At 44.9% G+C, this 15,248-nt stretch overlaps 5 protein-coding genes across 5 annotated transcripts; 4 read left to right on the top strand and 1 right to left on the bottom strand.

The window, feature by feature from the left end:
* Positions 1 to 331: 331 nt before the first annotated feature.
* F5891DRAFT_1196803 (uncharacterized protein) lies at positions 332 to 1,487 on the bottom strand (the record flags this gene model as incomplete). The annotated part of the gene is made up of 5 exons (XM_041368368.1): positions 332 to 398; positions 452 to 566; positions 596 to 674; positions 738 to 1,021; positions 1,076 to 1,487. The coding sequence occupies 5 exons, from the start codon at positions 1,485 to 1,487 to the stop codon at positions 332 to 334; spliced, it is 957 nt and encodes a 318-aa protein (XP_041218748.1).
* A 1,808-nt stretch (positions 1,488 to 3,295) lies between these two features.
* On the top strand, positions 3,296 to 5,866 carry F5891DRAFT_1196802 (uncharacterized protein; the record flags this gene model as incomplete). Its single annotated transcript, XM_041368367.1, has 6 exons — positions 3,296 to 3,460; positions 3,511 to 3,846; positions 3,894 to 3,927; positions 3,999 to 4,344; positions 4,389 to 4,458; positions 5,384 to 5,866. 6 exons carry the CDS (start codon positions 3,296 to 3,298, stop codon positions 5,864 to 5,866), a joined length of 1,434 nt encoding a protein of 477 aa, XP_041218747.1.
* Positions 5,867 to 7,188: 1,322 nt separating this feature from the next.
* F5891DRAFT_1196801 (uncharacterized protein) lies at positions 7,189 to 10,540 on the top strand (the record flags this gene model as incomplete). The annotated part of the gene is made up of 14 exons (XM_041368366.1): positions 7,189 to 7,270; positions 7,333 to 7,407; positions 7,464 to 7,678; positions 8,115 to 8,168; positions 8,234 to 8,416; positions 8,464 to 8,660; positions 8,712 to 8,760; positions 8,820 to 8,915; positions 9,105 to 9,130; positions 9,185 to 9,281; positions 9,339 to 9,533; positions 9,581 to 9,778; positions 9,829 to 10,155; positions 10,211 to 10,540. The coding sequence occupies 14 exons, from the start codon at positions 7,189 to 7,191 to the stop codon at positions 10,538 to 10,540; spliced, it is 2,124 nt and encodes a 707-aa protein (XP_041218746.1).
* A 472-nt stretch (positions 10,541 to 11,012) lies between these two features.
* Positions 11,013 to 11,837, top strand: F5891DRAFT_1196800 (uncharacterized protein; the record flags this gene model as incomplete). The annotated part of the gene is made up of 3 exons (XM_041368365.1): positions 11,013 to 11,309; positions 11,370 to 11,489; positions 11,547 to 11,837. The coding sequence occupies 3 exons, from the start codon at positions 11,013 to 11,015 to the stop codon at positions 11,835 to 11,837; spliced, it is 708 nt and encodes a 235-aa protein (XP_041218745.1).
* Positions 11,838 to 11,910: 73 nt separating this feature from the next.
* On the top strand, positions 11,911 to 12,354 carry F5891DRAFT_1196799 (uncharacterized protein; the record flags this gene model as incomplete). The annotated part of the gene is made up of 1 exon (XM_041368364.1): positions 11,911 to 12,354. One exon carries the CDS (start codon positions 11,911 to 11,913, stop codon positions 12,352 to 12,354), a length of 444 nt encoding a protein of 147 aa, XP_041218744.1.
* Positions 12,355 to 15,248: the final 2,894 nt, after the last annotated feature.

Below are 15,248 nucleotides of genomic sequence, written 5' to 3'. Positions count from 1 at the left end.
GCGACGATGAGTCCTGTTCCCTGCGTCTGACTTCCGCCGGGTAGGGTAGGGACGAATGATGCTCGTCGGAACCGTTGCAGGGAGCTACTGCGCCGACGCATGGAAATCATGCTTGGATACAAAATGAAATTCGCTATCGTCTGTGGCGCGTGACTCGGAGAAGGTAGGAGGGTGAAACCCCTTTCGTCGAGTCTCGAACTTTGCCAAAGCGAACCTGAACACACTTGGGACCAGAGTTAACTACAGGTTGGCTGAGATAGATATATCTGTCACACCAATTTGCTTTCACATCCTACAACACTTCGTAGTACTGCCTGGTAAGACATACCTTCTAGTCTTCTGGGTCAGCCTGTTTTAACTTGTTCAATATCTGCACTTCCTTCAGATCAGCACGATGCCTGGATGTTGCTTTAGCATACTCAGAAGTATCATATAGCGAAAATGTACGAACATAGATTCCTGACTCCTGATGATTTTGATAGCCACCTCTTTACCGGTTTCTGCATCTTGAAGAACGCGTGCCCGGACAACATTGGAAGATATTCCCTTTCCAAGAGAGAGAAGACCTGGTACCGACCACCATCAAGTTGCTCACCAAGGATAACTTGGTAATGACTCTCATGGTCTGAGGCGGAGTCTAACGTCGTTGTGATAAGGGTGGGTGCTGCTTTCTTCTGCATACAAAGTCAGACATCGTTGACGGACAAAATAGTGAGAACATACAACAACTTTCTGACTTTCTTTCGCTTCTTCTCGGTTATAGCTGCTGTGAACATGTCATCGACATCGTCCTCTTCTTCATCTTCCTCCTCTTCCTCGATAGTTTCTACATCCATGGGTTCGTCTTTGAGTACTCGCCTTTGTTCGTCCTCTCGGCGATCTAGGCTGGGGTCATAGTCGGCAGCAGATATCTGATCTGGTGCACCATCTTGCATCTTCGCACGAACATCTTCATCGTCCTCGTCCTTAGCAAGTTCAAAGATACTATCGTCTGGTTGTGGAGATGGTGAATCTCGTTTGCCTGCATGATACAATATATTAATCCACGCGAGATATTTTTTGGAGAGAACCTCACTCATTGAATCATGCCTCACTTTAGAGGTGTCGGCTGCTGAACTTGCGGAAGTATCAACAGCACTGTGGGGCTGAAGTGTATCAGACACAGATGCAACAGGTTGCGGTTGAACCGCACTACTAGGCCCAGGGCTGGGGCTGACGCTCTTATTGGCACTAGCTAACCCGGAGTCCTTGGCTAAAAGGGCTTGACGCCTGGCGCGGCGAGCGGCTCGAGCGGCTGCCTCTGCAGCAGCTGTATCGATCTCGAGATCACGTTCTGGATCAGGTTGCGGAGAAGCCATAGGTTGTACCGGCTTCTGAATACGAGTGACCTCTGAGGGAGTTTGTGTGGATGGTGTCAGAGATGCTGCACGGGCGCTACGCGTAGGAGAAATTCTTGACAGAAAAAAGTGGTGTGAAAGGGTATTCATACACTTGGGAGAGGTACTGAGTGGCGAGCAGGCAAGGCAACGGCAGCGACGAAGAGATAGACAGATCGACAATCGAACATCAGAGATACGAGACGAGATAGGAGTGCCCAAAGCTAACCTTGAGCTTGTTAATGTATTCTCGGCCTCCGGGCGCGCTACGCTTCTTTCGCTGGTTGCTTGTTGGACGAAATGGCTAGGTAACGGGTCGGCTCGCGGCTTAACAATTCAATATAGAAAGACACTAACGTGCAAGGATAGTTCTTAGACAAGCAGTGCTGATGTTTATCTTCAGAACGTTGCAGTTAAGCATATAAGGAAAACGTAATCACCTGTACCTGGCACTGAAATAATGAGAATAAATGAGATAATTGTCAGCAGGGTTGCTTGAATATTACCCACCTTGTCTTCGCCAGGGAGTCTATTGCATTTAACCTTTCGGGACCTATGGTGATGGGAGTGAATAAGTCTGCAGACGCATGTCCATTGGTTGGTGCAGGTGAACGGTGACGGTGGCTAAAGGGAAGTGAGGTGATTACATAACTTATATCGCGCCGTTATTTGATTATCGTTTAATTTAAAATTCACAAGATCCTAAGATAGGTACACCCCTGAGGCCTGAGGCGCGATCGATCATCGGGTATTTTGATATAGTACTGAGGTCAACTACCACTGGGTATCGTGCGTAGTATGTAGAGTAAAACGATGTATACATTGAATGGGGAGAATGCTCTACTGTGGTTGTGATTATAGTGTACAACTTGAATGGAAGTTGACGGCACCGGGCACGCGTCAGTGTGTAATGTACAGTGATGGAGTGTGCCGACTCATACCTAGAAGCTTGTCAAAGTAACGTTCGAATAAAAACAGAGCACTTACGCGAAGGATTGATTTCATTTTGTTAACGGCGCGGCGGACGGTATGTTTGATCATCGCCACGAGACGGCGGGTTGGCGGAACAGGCCTAGGCAGCCTTCGCCTAGGCACCGGCGCTACGACCGGTTGTGTGGGTCGCTGGATAGCGGTAAGTCCCCGGCAGCGACACGCGTAACGCGCTTACCGAATCTAACCATGCTTCAACTTGATTCTAAATATTGATTAGGTGACTACTTGCGCTTCAATACCGCTGATTACGAAAACCTACCAGAACTCTTCTCCCCTTCGTGGGAACTGGTCCGATTGAGGTCGATTGTATTACCCGAGTCATCTAGTCTATTGTTGGTGCAGCGAATGAGGCGCGGAGAATCGTACTTGCCGTAATTTCGCCCAAAGTAGTAGTGATGCGTGTCGGCAGTAATGGGGAATTGACATTGGCATATCACAACAAACATGAACAAACAATCTGCGGACTTTCAATCACCTGGTACTACCATACTACGTAGTAACTGATCCTAATCGATCACAATCCATCGATGGTTTTGTAAGTCCATCCGATTAACGAGACCAACTCAGTCGATGGTCCTCTCCCATGTGCATAGTCAAGACCTCACAGACCTTGAGCGGCAGAAGTTTATTGCTAGGTCGGGCCTCCGCTCTTCGTGTGTTGTTTAAGCTTAGAATCAAGAAAGACGCACGATCCTTGAAGGGAGTGGAAAGACAACTTGAGCTTGGCCTCATCACTGTTCGAAAGCTTTACAGGTCATATCTAGTTGACATCCGGACCTATCTTCCAAAGGGGATGTGTAGGTAGCCTGAAGCTGAAGGCAAATGGGACTTTGTCTAAACGGCGACACTGCAGAGAACCTAGGTGAGGCGCACACTAGGGATGCCATACAGTACACTAATATGAGTGACATACTCAGACACACATTATGACCCGCAGTCTTCTCTGCCAGATCAACAATGTCCATCAAACTTTGTACTTGGAGGCGATAGCATCCCTTATGCACGAAAACGGAACACGATGGTTGAAAGCGCGACTAGAGGATGATTCACCATCTCGTTTAAAACCGGCGGACCTTCACGATGACATGGTGGTAGGGTAACCTGGATAAATTGCTACTTTTTGCACGCTGCACATGCCAAGCCTGATTTCATCACAGACGATATCATCAACAAAACGAAGCTCCTCGTTGTCCAGGAAGGCCACTATCGGGATCCGTTCTCGTTGCTCAAAGAGGCGGTTTCTGCTGCTAATCAAAAGGTAAATGACGACGAATTGCAAGCGATAGCATCCCTTATGCATGAAAATGGAACACGATGGTTGAAAGCGCGACTAGAGGATGGCTCACCATCTCGCTTAAGACCGGCGGACCTCCAGGATGACATAGCGGAAGCCAGGCGCAGGGTACGAGATGAGCTTATACTACGAGGGGTCCGTGAAGACAATGCTAGGAATGTGGCGGACGTGTGGTGTAATCAAGTATGTGCCTACTATTTCACGAACTATTCACTAATGACATACAACAGTTTCAAGATGCGGAGCTGCAAGGCCGCATCATGGGTCATTGGTCGACTGCTGTGTGCCCTTGGTTGTACGACAGGTAAACTGATGGTGCAATTCGCACGACCTAGAGTCATATATTTTCCTGATTTGGATCGTGGGCGTGAATTTCAAGGGTCCGTACCATCAGGTCGAACACTGGACTGATCCTTCAAAGCCGGGACCCATTCCTGACAACTCTATGCCCAACGACAAAGCCAGCGACCTCATATCCAGCAAATTCCAGCGACCCTCCTGCCACTGGTCTGGCAAAGGTCAGCCTTCTACATCGGTTAAGCGGGTTTCCGCAACGCAACGCACCTCTGCCATAAGTGGCGATGAGGAGTTTGAAAGGCGGAATGTGATAGTCCCTGAGTGGGCCAAAATGGGCTCCCTAGACCTGCGGACTGAGCCTGTGCTGCGCCAGACGGAGATGAGGTGCTTCGACGGGTGATGCATGCAGTGTTGTTTGGTGATTCTAGACCCAATATTCTTGATCGTCCTCCTGGAGGAGGATACCTGATTGCTGATGCATCATCCGCCGTGGTACAGGTGAGCACCGTTCTGTTACTATTGTTTAGAATGCCCCCTCAATAACTTGAGATTGTTGAAGCGGTGGAGGAAGTAGAATGCGGAGCCCACTCCAAAACCAACGATGGCTAGGCTGTGAACTTCTGCAGGGTGTCGTGCAGCATGTGCCTCCGTGAGTTTTTTGTGTTCTTGCTATGGTGAAATGGGAATTGACAACATTAGCTGGTTTAAGGCGCAGCTAAAACGGTACTTCAAGGCAGTCGTCATGAAGTTGCTCACAAAAGACGCAGACGAGCAAAACGGATAAACATATATATACTCTTATCGCACTTCCTTCCCTTCACAATGACGTCAACGTTGACTGGCTGGAGCCGGACCAAGTTATATCCGTTGTGGAGGAGATTCGGCCATAGTTTTCATTATCGCCCACATACACCTCCGAAGCATCATCGCTGTTATATCAGCAGTGTATTCGGCATTGCTGAAAATCAAAGGTGACTCAGACACTCACGATCAGCTATTTGCCAAAATCAGACATTTCAGTATGGAAAGCAAGAGTGATTAGCTCGAACAACAACGATCAGCTTTCATAAAAAAGGCATTTGTTTGGCTTTTCCCCTGCCAGACCCCCAACCACACCTGAGTGCGACATTCATTACTTGACCGACAGCAGTGTATGTAGTAGATTTTTTTTCGTGCCTTACAAATTTGTCAAAGTGATGGCTGAATGTCTTGTGCCTTACGATGTTGCGAAGGTGAACAATTGTTTTAGTCCAAGCCTGGCTTGGTGTGACCTACTAATACTCTCTACTCTACTCATGGCTGATGCCAGTCTTCAACGAGCAAATCAACATAAGCCCTGCTGTTAGTTTTGGGTACATATTTATCTTCAAGTCACCAACTAACTGAATAACTATGTACTCAATGAGTGCACATCATTTTCAAGGTTCCCATACCTGGTGATCTCCTTGACGAGGTAGAAGGAATTTATGCACCTCCCAATCATCCTGTATTTGAGCTTGTGCCACCGATGTTCAAGAGGCAAGCACAGAATTTCTATGCTGCACTTGGCAAGCCTCCTGTCTCATCTGAATTGTTCTGGGATGTATACCAGCTTATGCAACAACAGTTTGAGGCTCTTGAGAGTGATCATAATTTGACAGTGGAGCTTTCACAGCCATTCCACCTTGAAGATGGTCAGGTTTCACTGATTACGGACCTACAAGATCTACCTCATAATGCTGGCTTGTTGGGACATGCAGGATACCTCTACATGGGAGGCATGTTCAACCCACCGACTCATGCTCTTCATGGAGTTTGTGACTGGGAACCACAAGGGGAGAAACATGATAATGAGGATGGACCTGAGTATGCAGAGTTCACTGATTCTGATTCTGAAGGAAACCAGGAAGAGGGCACAAATAGCTAATAGTCAACCATGCTATTATGGGTAATACTACAGAAAGCTTCATTCATACAAAACCTATCAAACTGAGAACTGTTTAAAGCTGTAAAAACTGCGAGCTTGGGCAAGGTTTTAGACTGCACTCCTGTGACTCAGAACTTCATATGCAGCAGTTATGGATTGAAAGTGGGAGTGTCATTCTGAAGCAGGAATATGTTGCACATGGGCAGAATCAGGATGGTGTTCTTGGACAAGTTTGTAGTCTAGGGATGCTGATCAGAAGTTAGTGTGAATATGAGTGAGTATACAAACACCTTGACTTGTGTGTCGATACGTTGCCGCCCCCGTTGAAGATGGGCGTAAAAGCACATCGAGTGGTTTTTGTGTGTATTCATGCCTGTTCGCAATGTGTGAAGGGATACGGGGCGGTGAGAGGTACCTTCCATACTGACTTCCAAATATACATGAGTGACTTCATTGGCTAGCATAGACAATTGGGCAATGATAGAATTGACGGTCATCTTCAAATCTAGCATTTCTCCCTGCACACTCACATTCACATTGCATGTCAAGTCAGCCCAGGTACCCTGCACATCTATGCAGAGGGCACAAATTGGCATGCATAGTAGTAGGGCAAGTTGATAGCACATATTAATCTGCAACCATGGCATATGGCAGTGTATGGATGACTAAAGTCTACACATACATCAAGACAGATAGAATTCTGAACACTAAGAACAGCAAGTTGAAAGAAGAGACACATCAAGATCCATATCAACGATGGCCAAATGATTAATTGTTCCTTCTCAAGGTGAAGCCTGACAAGTATTCCTGAATATGACACAGATCTGGCCATACATCATTCATGTAACATGCTGTCTGACCATCAATCATAATAAGAATCAGCACATCATATGTCAGAGATTTTTTTCTGGCATTATAATGTGCCTTGGAATCATTATGACCACCATTATGATCAGATTACGTCGTGATTACTAGATCGAAACTGAGTTTCAATATTGTTACGATAAGCTCTAAGTCATTATTACATAGTCGGGCATATGTGCTGCGCTCACCGTGACCTTTCTCTGATTCCATTGCCCAAGATACACCCCAATGCCCGAGACACTGCCCGCAAAGTGGCAGTGAACATCAAAGACCACTGAGTGCAGTCTTTTGGGTACAGCAATTCGAGCCTGTGGGTTAGCATCGCACTTAAAGAAGTGTGAAAAGAGAGAATGGGAACAACGTGAGGATGAAGAACTTGCCAAGATAGTTCGGACTGCTGAGCAAACAGGTAAGCTATTGAATCATGATGTTTTAATGTACTAACAGTTATAATTTGAATGGTACAGCACATCAAAAGGAGTGTCAAAGACTTTGCAAACAACAATGAGGTCTTGAAAGGCACACAGTCTGGATCCATGGGTGAGCACACATGCTATCAGTGATTTTATCATGTATCTGACCATTCTGGTATAACTATATAGTAAACCTTCTCATGATATGGGCAGCACAAGACGAAGGTGACATATCAGAAAAGGAGGACATAGAGAATGACATTGGTATGTTTGCCTTGCTGTTCAACTTTGCAAGACCCACTAAATTTTATCTATATAAGACATGCAAGGGTTGTCGCCATGTAGACGCCTATCGATCGACTTCGATGCTGTTGTCTTACCTGACCCTGACACTCTTGATCTCAATCATCCCAACGAGCTCCCTCAGGCTTACAAGCTTGATGATATCAAAGTTGAATACCATCCACATAGCAAACTTCCTTCCGTTGTACATCACTTTGCAGATTTTTCTCACAGCTGCTCTTCAGAGGGTCAGGTACCTTGTAACGACGCACCATGGGAACCCTTCCAGACGTGACTGGACTTCGAAGTTGCAGAGATTGCACTCAAAGCTGCAATGACCAAGGCACAGACGAACTGATTACTTGATCTTGTGCATCGATCTGCCAGTGGCGCAGACAAATTTACATTGCAAAGTCACAATGAGGTTCGCTCACTGTGGGAAATAGCTTTGCAGCGGTATACACCGGTGATTGTTTTCCTTTTTGTGCATTTATCAAACCTCATTAATATGTAGTGTGCACTAGTTTCAAAAGGATGTAGTATCTGTTGAGTACGACAATGAGACACATGAGTTTGACATGCACTACCGCCCTCTCTGGGACTGGGTGCTTGATTTATTGCGAGACAGCCGTCTCGCACCTCACTTTATGTTTGATGCTCAATGACTTTCCAAATTTAATGGAGAACAGTTCGTCCGCTTCATTGATGAACCATGGACTGCTGATGCCTTCTGGAATGCACAAGTATGTTTCGCAGGTTCTGATTCCTGTATTGTACTTAAAAACTGTCAACATTACTACTGTTGTAGTCTCAACTTCCGCCAGATGCAAAGCCGCTCACATTCATTCTGTATGCTGACAAAAATAAACTGTCTACTTTTGGGACTGCAAAAGGATATCTGATTGTTGCATGCATTGCAAACCTGCCTGTTCATATTCACAACGGAAATATGACCCTAGGAGGAGGTCGCATTGTTGGTTGGTTGCCGATTGTTAGTATCTTATGATGTGTCTCTACTATTACTTACTACATTTTTAGGTTGCTAAGAATCAAAAACATACAAGAAAGAAGAGCATTATAGACTTCAAAAACGCAGTGTGGCACAAATCCTTCTACCAGCTTCTCAAGTCAATCGAGCTGCACTCAAAAAATGGCTACTGGTTTGAATGCGGGGATCAGACTCAGCACCGTCTCTGGCCTCTGATATTGATTTTAAGCGGAGATTATGAAGAAAAGTATGTGTTACCATTAGTTTACTGCTCTACTATCAGGCTTATCTACTATAGGTGTGTAATGGCATTAATTCATGGTCTGAAGGGCAAGTTTCCATGCCCAGTCTGTCTAGTTCCTTGAGACAAACAGTCAGACAATCACGTCTTTGTATTGCGCATGAGTGCCGATTCCCAACAGGTCCTTTGCACCGCAAGAGCAAAATGTATGGAAAAGAGAAGGCAGAGGATCTAAAGGCATGCTCACTCCAAAATGTTGAGGTACGTGTTTTTGTGCCACTGTTGACAGACTTGTTGATTTCGTCGAATTAAAAGAATGTATTTTCGAAATTTTTTCTTACTGATGTTCATCACGCGCTTTCTATTGATTGCCTGCATATGAATCATGAGTGATTATGGGAGGATCATCTATGGAAGGAGCTTCTATTCTGGATCTCTGATCTTGGACAGGAAGCTGCTACCAAACTCGATGCAAAGTATGTAAATTAAATGTTATGTGAGCTCATTGTGGTGCTGACTTACTGCCTTAGCTTTGATGCTATTCCACGATGGCCCAACTTGACACACTTTAAGGCTGTGATGTTGGTCAATTTCAACGATGGTTCATTTCACGAGGATATTTCAAAGGTACGAGTGCCAACTTTGAATATGATTTTTTGTACTGACACAGACTTTAAATAAAAGCTTGTTCTCTTTACAGTGCAGGATGTCCTACTCAAATCAAAGTCTAAGATAGGATACCTCCTTCTACGCTGCATCCACTATTATCTCGAGCTCAACATCTATGCTTCATTCAAAGTTCACACCAAGGAGACTATTGTGGCTGGAAGGGCGACCTTGGTTAAGTTCTCAGAATTGATGGATATAAGTTTTTCAGATGTCATTAATCATTTTCAGTAATTGTTTGACTCATCTGATGTTAATAGGAATATATTACTCAGTCACAGCCTGAAATGAATAAAAATTGGAACTTTCCGAAAAAGCACATGATCACCCACATATTCAACGATATTTTGGCCAAAGGTGCGACACACAACTACAACACCAAGCTGAATGAGAAGATGCATGGCGCTTTACGGAAAATTTACCTTCAATGGACAAACTTTAAGGACATTGCTCCTCAGGTTCATCATATTGCAGTGTACAAGACTAATATTTTACTTACAAGTTACAGATCTTGAACTATGATCATTGGCTTTTAACATTGGCATGTATGCGTACCGAGCTCGATGAGCTTGACGACTATGTTCGAAAGGCTACCAATGACCCAGAGACAAATGAACCTCTGGATATCGAATTAGCAGCAGACCCTGTCATCCATGCACACTTAGGTTCGAAGCAAGGCCAACACTCTTTTTCAGACATTGCATGCGCACATGAAACTGACCGGGCCTTCAACGACTTTCAGACAAAGCTAAATGGCTTTTTGAATGTGTTCTTACCGCAGAATGACATTCCCTTACCAGATGGAAGGGCCCTTTGTCCCGGAGCCGAGGATGAGGTGCGCTATCTTACTCTATGTTGCAATTGACCATCCTCAATGATTTTTCTTGTAGATTACAGAGTTCCGCTTCCTGTGGGTGAATTATGAGTCCATGGTTGATTGGCGCATGCACCAAGACTTACTTCGGTGCAGCCCAAAATTTTATGAATCACCGAGGTTTGATTGCGTCATTGTCAAAACTACTGGCAAACCGTTCATCGCTCGGCTTGTATACTTGTTTGGCTGCTCAATTGGTAATACTCATTTCCCTCTGGCCCTTATACATCCTTATGATGCTGGTATCGGTATTCATCGAAGGTGGGATGTTGATCTGGGATTGTGGCGTGTACGTGCAAAACCTTGGTCATCATCTGAGATCATTTCGGTCTGGTTGATTATCTGAGGTGCTGCACTCGCCAAAGATCCAGAAATCAATGGAGATTACTTCATTATGCACACCGTGGATATGGACATGTTCCTTTGTGTCAAGTCTCTTCAAGTATAATTTAATGTTGTTCGTTCTACTGTGCACCCATATGCTCTGCGTCCTTTCAGGCAACAGCATGGAAAGTGAGATCCATCTATCTGAATATGTGGTCGCAATGGTGATCATTGATGTGTTGGCTTTTGGTGATGTATCAATAGGTCAGGCTATGTACAGACAGTGTTATGTAATATTCAACATTCAATATTCGCTGTCATGTGACGATATCGAGTTCATCTGGATGATCCCGGATTCCTCATCTACAAGTTCCTATCAATCATCAGCCTCAATGGGGGGCATGGGGGGAAGATATATGGGTAAATCTACTCGAAAGGCTATTACGTCACATCGTCCCGCTCGAAAAGTTATCGCATCTAATCATACCACCACCATGTCTCTCAGCGATGGCTCTGTATCATCTACTCATTCCCTCAGATTACAGGGACCTATCCAAGACAAAGATATGCTACCAAGATTGGATAGAAGTTGTAAAGCTCCTGCACATTGGACACATGATGAAGAAGCAAGATTCCTCCAGTACCTCCTCACCCATAAGGCGCAGGCTGGGGACACCATGAGCTTCAAAAAGTCGACCTTTCAAGGAGCTGCTGCTGATATCAGTCAGGTGTTTCCTAATCAGCGTGGAGGGGAAAAGACTGCAAATGTCTGCAAGACAAAGTGGACCAATGTAAGCACAATCACAATCATCCATTGCCAGCCGCAGCTTACTGTAACTATGTCTTAATAGCTAAAGGCTTCTTACAACGCCATCATCAACATCAAGAAAACATCAGGCTTTTCATGGAGTAACAAGCTTGGAGCAGGAATTACAGATGCACATGGGGACATTTGGGAGAAATATGTCAAGGTAAGTCAATGCACCCATTTTTTAACTACCCTGTCATTAAAATACCTGCAATACTAGAACAGTCCCGCTGCGAAACCATTCAAGACTAAGGGGTTCTTGCACTTCAACACAATCGACCAGATCATGCCCCATAGGCCAAGCACTGCAAAAGGAAAGTTTGTCAAGTGTCAGCCCCAGGCCGGCCTGATGGTCCCAGCTGCACCTTCTGAGTCGTCATCTTCCAGCGCTGTTATGATGCCCCCTCCACCTTATCCTCTGACTCCTGCTGCACATAACACCATGAATTTGATGCAGCTCGTGTCTGCTACTGACGAGATCAATTGTCTCCACTGGCCCAGGCATCCATGATGCCTCCATCCTCGAGCTCACACTCCCGGCCACCTACCAGTGGGTGGACTGTATCATCACTTTTTCCTCCACTATGAGCGACTTGGGGCTGACAAGTGTCAGCCGGGCTAAGTGCAAATTTAGCGCACTGCCAAATGAAGGAGAATGGCAATCACAGAAGTGGTCCTGTGCTCCCTCGGCATCTGTAGCGGCCCAGCAGGAGGGTAGTGCGGCGCTAACGTCAATTGCAGACATCTTGCCTCATATCATCAGGAGCCTCACCACAACCTCCGAGGCCGGCATCCACACTGCCGTGTCAGACCATCCTCCTTCCAGTGACCTTGGATGCGCCATCAACTTGCTTACTCAGACCAAGGGTTTGAGTATGGATGATGTTATGGACCTTATGGACTACCTATCATCAAACCCAACTGAAGCAGTTGTGTTCGCTAACTTTCATGGTACAGAATTTAGGGCCACGTGGGCATGGAGGAAGCTCTCCGTCATTTGTCATGGTGCTACCAGTACTACCTTGTAAGTAGTTAATAGTACTAGTCTTTTTCATGGTGCCGGTGTCTTCTTAGATAGATGATCTATAGATAAACACCTATAAAAACAAATATCTCCATGGTCAACGATTCAGACAAATACCAATGACTGATAACGTGGTCGTTCGTGGGTGGCTAGTTGTATACTACCCAAGGTATGTTCAGCTAAGGATAGTTCTGCAAGATCAGTAATACGATGGTCAATCCAATCTATGGACTTGACAGAAAACAAACAGACAATGGTCAGTCTGACAGTATGGCGATGACCAAAAGAATATACGGGTTTCTTCCTCAAGTTCCCTTTCAACAACAGTGCCTCGTACCAACTATACTCCAAAAGAAATGGTGCGGAATTACAATGATAAACTCCCTCAGCACAAAACAGGTAGAATCAAAGGTCAAGACTAGTCAAATGCTTTATTGTAGAACTCTTAGCTCAATATTGAACCTGCTGTCAAGGAACTCTTCTTTGAGTATTCAAACAGACTCAGGAACGGACGTCCTTGGGTTTACTACCAAGTCCCCTCTTCAACGGCTAAAGCCTAGCAGGCACAGAATATCTTGGCTCAGTATCACTACTCAGATGAGTGAGGTCAAGCTTCACTATCAATTCCTAAAGTCTCCCCACTATGCTACTACTGAGTCTTAGGTGGACGTAGAGACAACACGAATATTTTGGATCAGTATTTTTGGACAAAGAACACCAAAGGTCAGTGAAAGTAAAAGAAAAGAAAAAGAATAATAGAAATCAGAATAAAAGTGTGGCTGTACCTTGCTTGCTGGTTGCTGCACACAGTGAGCTCACAGCGGGTCGTTCAGTATGATGAGCTTGCAGTATTACTGTCTCTTGAGAATGTTCCTCTCAGTCTTGAAACAGTTCTTGACACTGGTACTGACACTTATCACACCTTACTTCACAACTTAGTGTTAGTTGGGCTGAGAAACACCCTACTACCTGCTGGTATCTGCTTGTTATTATTTCAAAAACTGGGGTCATTATATACACAATAAATGTGGCTGTGCTACTAGTGTATTCAAGAGTCATTAAGAGTCATAATGAGTCATATGTGCAAGGTGAGTCATAGTGAGTCATAGTGAGTCATTGGGTATTTTGCTAAGTCATGTGACCTGTCCAACCCCTGATGACAAATCCAGAAAGAGAGTAAGAAGTGTCACATGATATGAATCCTGTGTGTGGCTGTCTTTGCTTTGCTTTGTTTGAAGGGTGAGAATGACGCGAGCCTAGTATTTAGGGGTTTACTAATGTTTTTCCAGGACAACTTATGTGGGAAATATTTTTCACAGTCACCTGACATGTGTGGGATTTTGTCTGAGTCATCACCATGGCTGACTAAGCAAAACTCATCGCAGAATTAAATGTACTAAAATATTCAGGCTGCTGGCATATAGACTTGAAAAATAAAAAGAAAAGCAAAAAAAATATTCCCTTAGCCTCAGTCCAACTTCAGATAAAAGGGAAAAGGGTTTCATAGTGGTATTTCAGGGTATATGACTCATGAGAGAGTATTGGTCGTCCATGCACCGAACCGGTTTGGTGCAGGTCACCGGTCATACTACAAGTATCTGTTCAAGTCTCACTGTTACCAATATGTACAATTGTTGTCCATCTACAGTCTGTAATTCAACAAGAATGATACTGCCTACTAAGTCTTACATTGGTGCCGGTACTTCAAGTCCACACCAAGCTCGTTCTTCTAAGTAATCTGCCCACATGGCAGCCGCTATTTCATCACGATGCTGATCAGCTCTCCTCCTCTCCCTACTATCTGCCAGCCCATCAGCCAGATTCCCCTGCAATCTCTCAGGCAACCAGTGCACACCATCATCCATGTCATCATCACCAGTGATATCCAATATCTCACCATCTAAGTCAAAATCATGACTGAAGTTGGGGTCGCGACGATGGATGAAATTGTGCAAAGCACATAGGGCCAATGGTAAGCACGCCTGGATATCCATACCATACTCTGGAGGTAGTTGTAAGATGCGCCATTGGCGTCTGACCACCCCAAATATGTGCTCGATTACGTTGCGCAGTGAAGCATGGCGAAGGTTGAAAAGTTCTTTAGCGTTCTGTGGGCTTGAATACATGTCAAATGCAAGATAACAAATAAAAGAAAAAACTGACGTGAGAGATGCCTGACACCATTCTTTGAGGTGATAGCGCACACCCTGATATGGAACCAATAATGAGTCACAGGTGCCAAACCCTGCATCTGCAAGCAGGTATCTTCCTCCTGGTATCCACAGGTCATGTTGGCGTGCATCGTTCCAAAGTGCTGCATCAGCAGATGAGCCATCACAGCCACAAAGTGAGTAAATGACCAAAGAATCAAAATCACATATAAAAAGGCAATTCTGAGATATATAACCCTTCCGGTTATGCATAAAGGCCTGATCACTGAGTGTCGTGAATGCGCGGATGTGTGTACCGTCGACTGCGCCAATACATTTGTCAAAAAAATGAAAGCGGGGGTCATTTTGTATTGACAAAGGGATGGGGGAATTAATCGTCGGAAATTTGACTTGGGAGGAGTAGAAAGGGTTGTTTGAGAAGAACATAAGCATGCGCTTGAAGTATCTACATACATAATACAAATTAGTATATACTCACGGGCTAAGAGTTTTGGAGAGGAAGATTTTACCATGAGATCGTGTCAGAAGAGCATTGGAAACGCTCGCCAACATGGCGGGTTGAGAGACCAGTCACACACATATATAAAAAATAGCGAGTTGTTCCTCAACTGTGACACCATTGCGAGATTGGACGTATCCATTAGTCTTTAGAACTTGAAGCAGTTCTTCAAACACTTCCAGGTTGACCCCTAGATTGTGTCTAATTCAGGTCTGGGTGGCCTGTGAG

Source organism: Suillus fuscotomentosus (assembly GCF_016647785.1).
Source record: "Suillus fuscotomentosus strain FC203 chromosome Unknown F5891scaffold_107, whole genome shotgun sequence".
Taxonomy (NCBI): domain Eukaryota; kingdom Fungi; phylum Basidiomycota; class Agaricomycetes; order Boletales; family Suillaceae; genus Suillus; species Suillus fuscotomentosus.
This window is presented reverse-complemented; position numbering and strand designations above follow the sequence as displayed.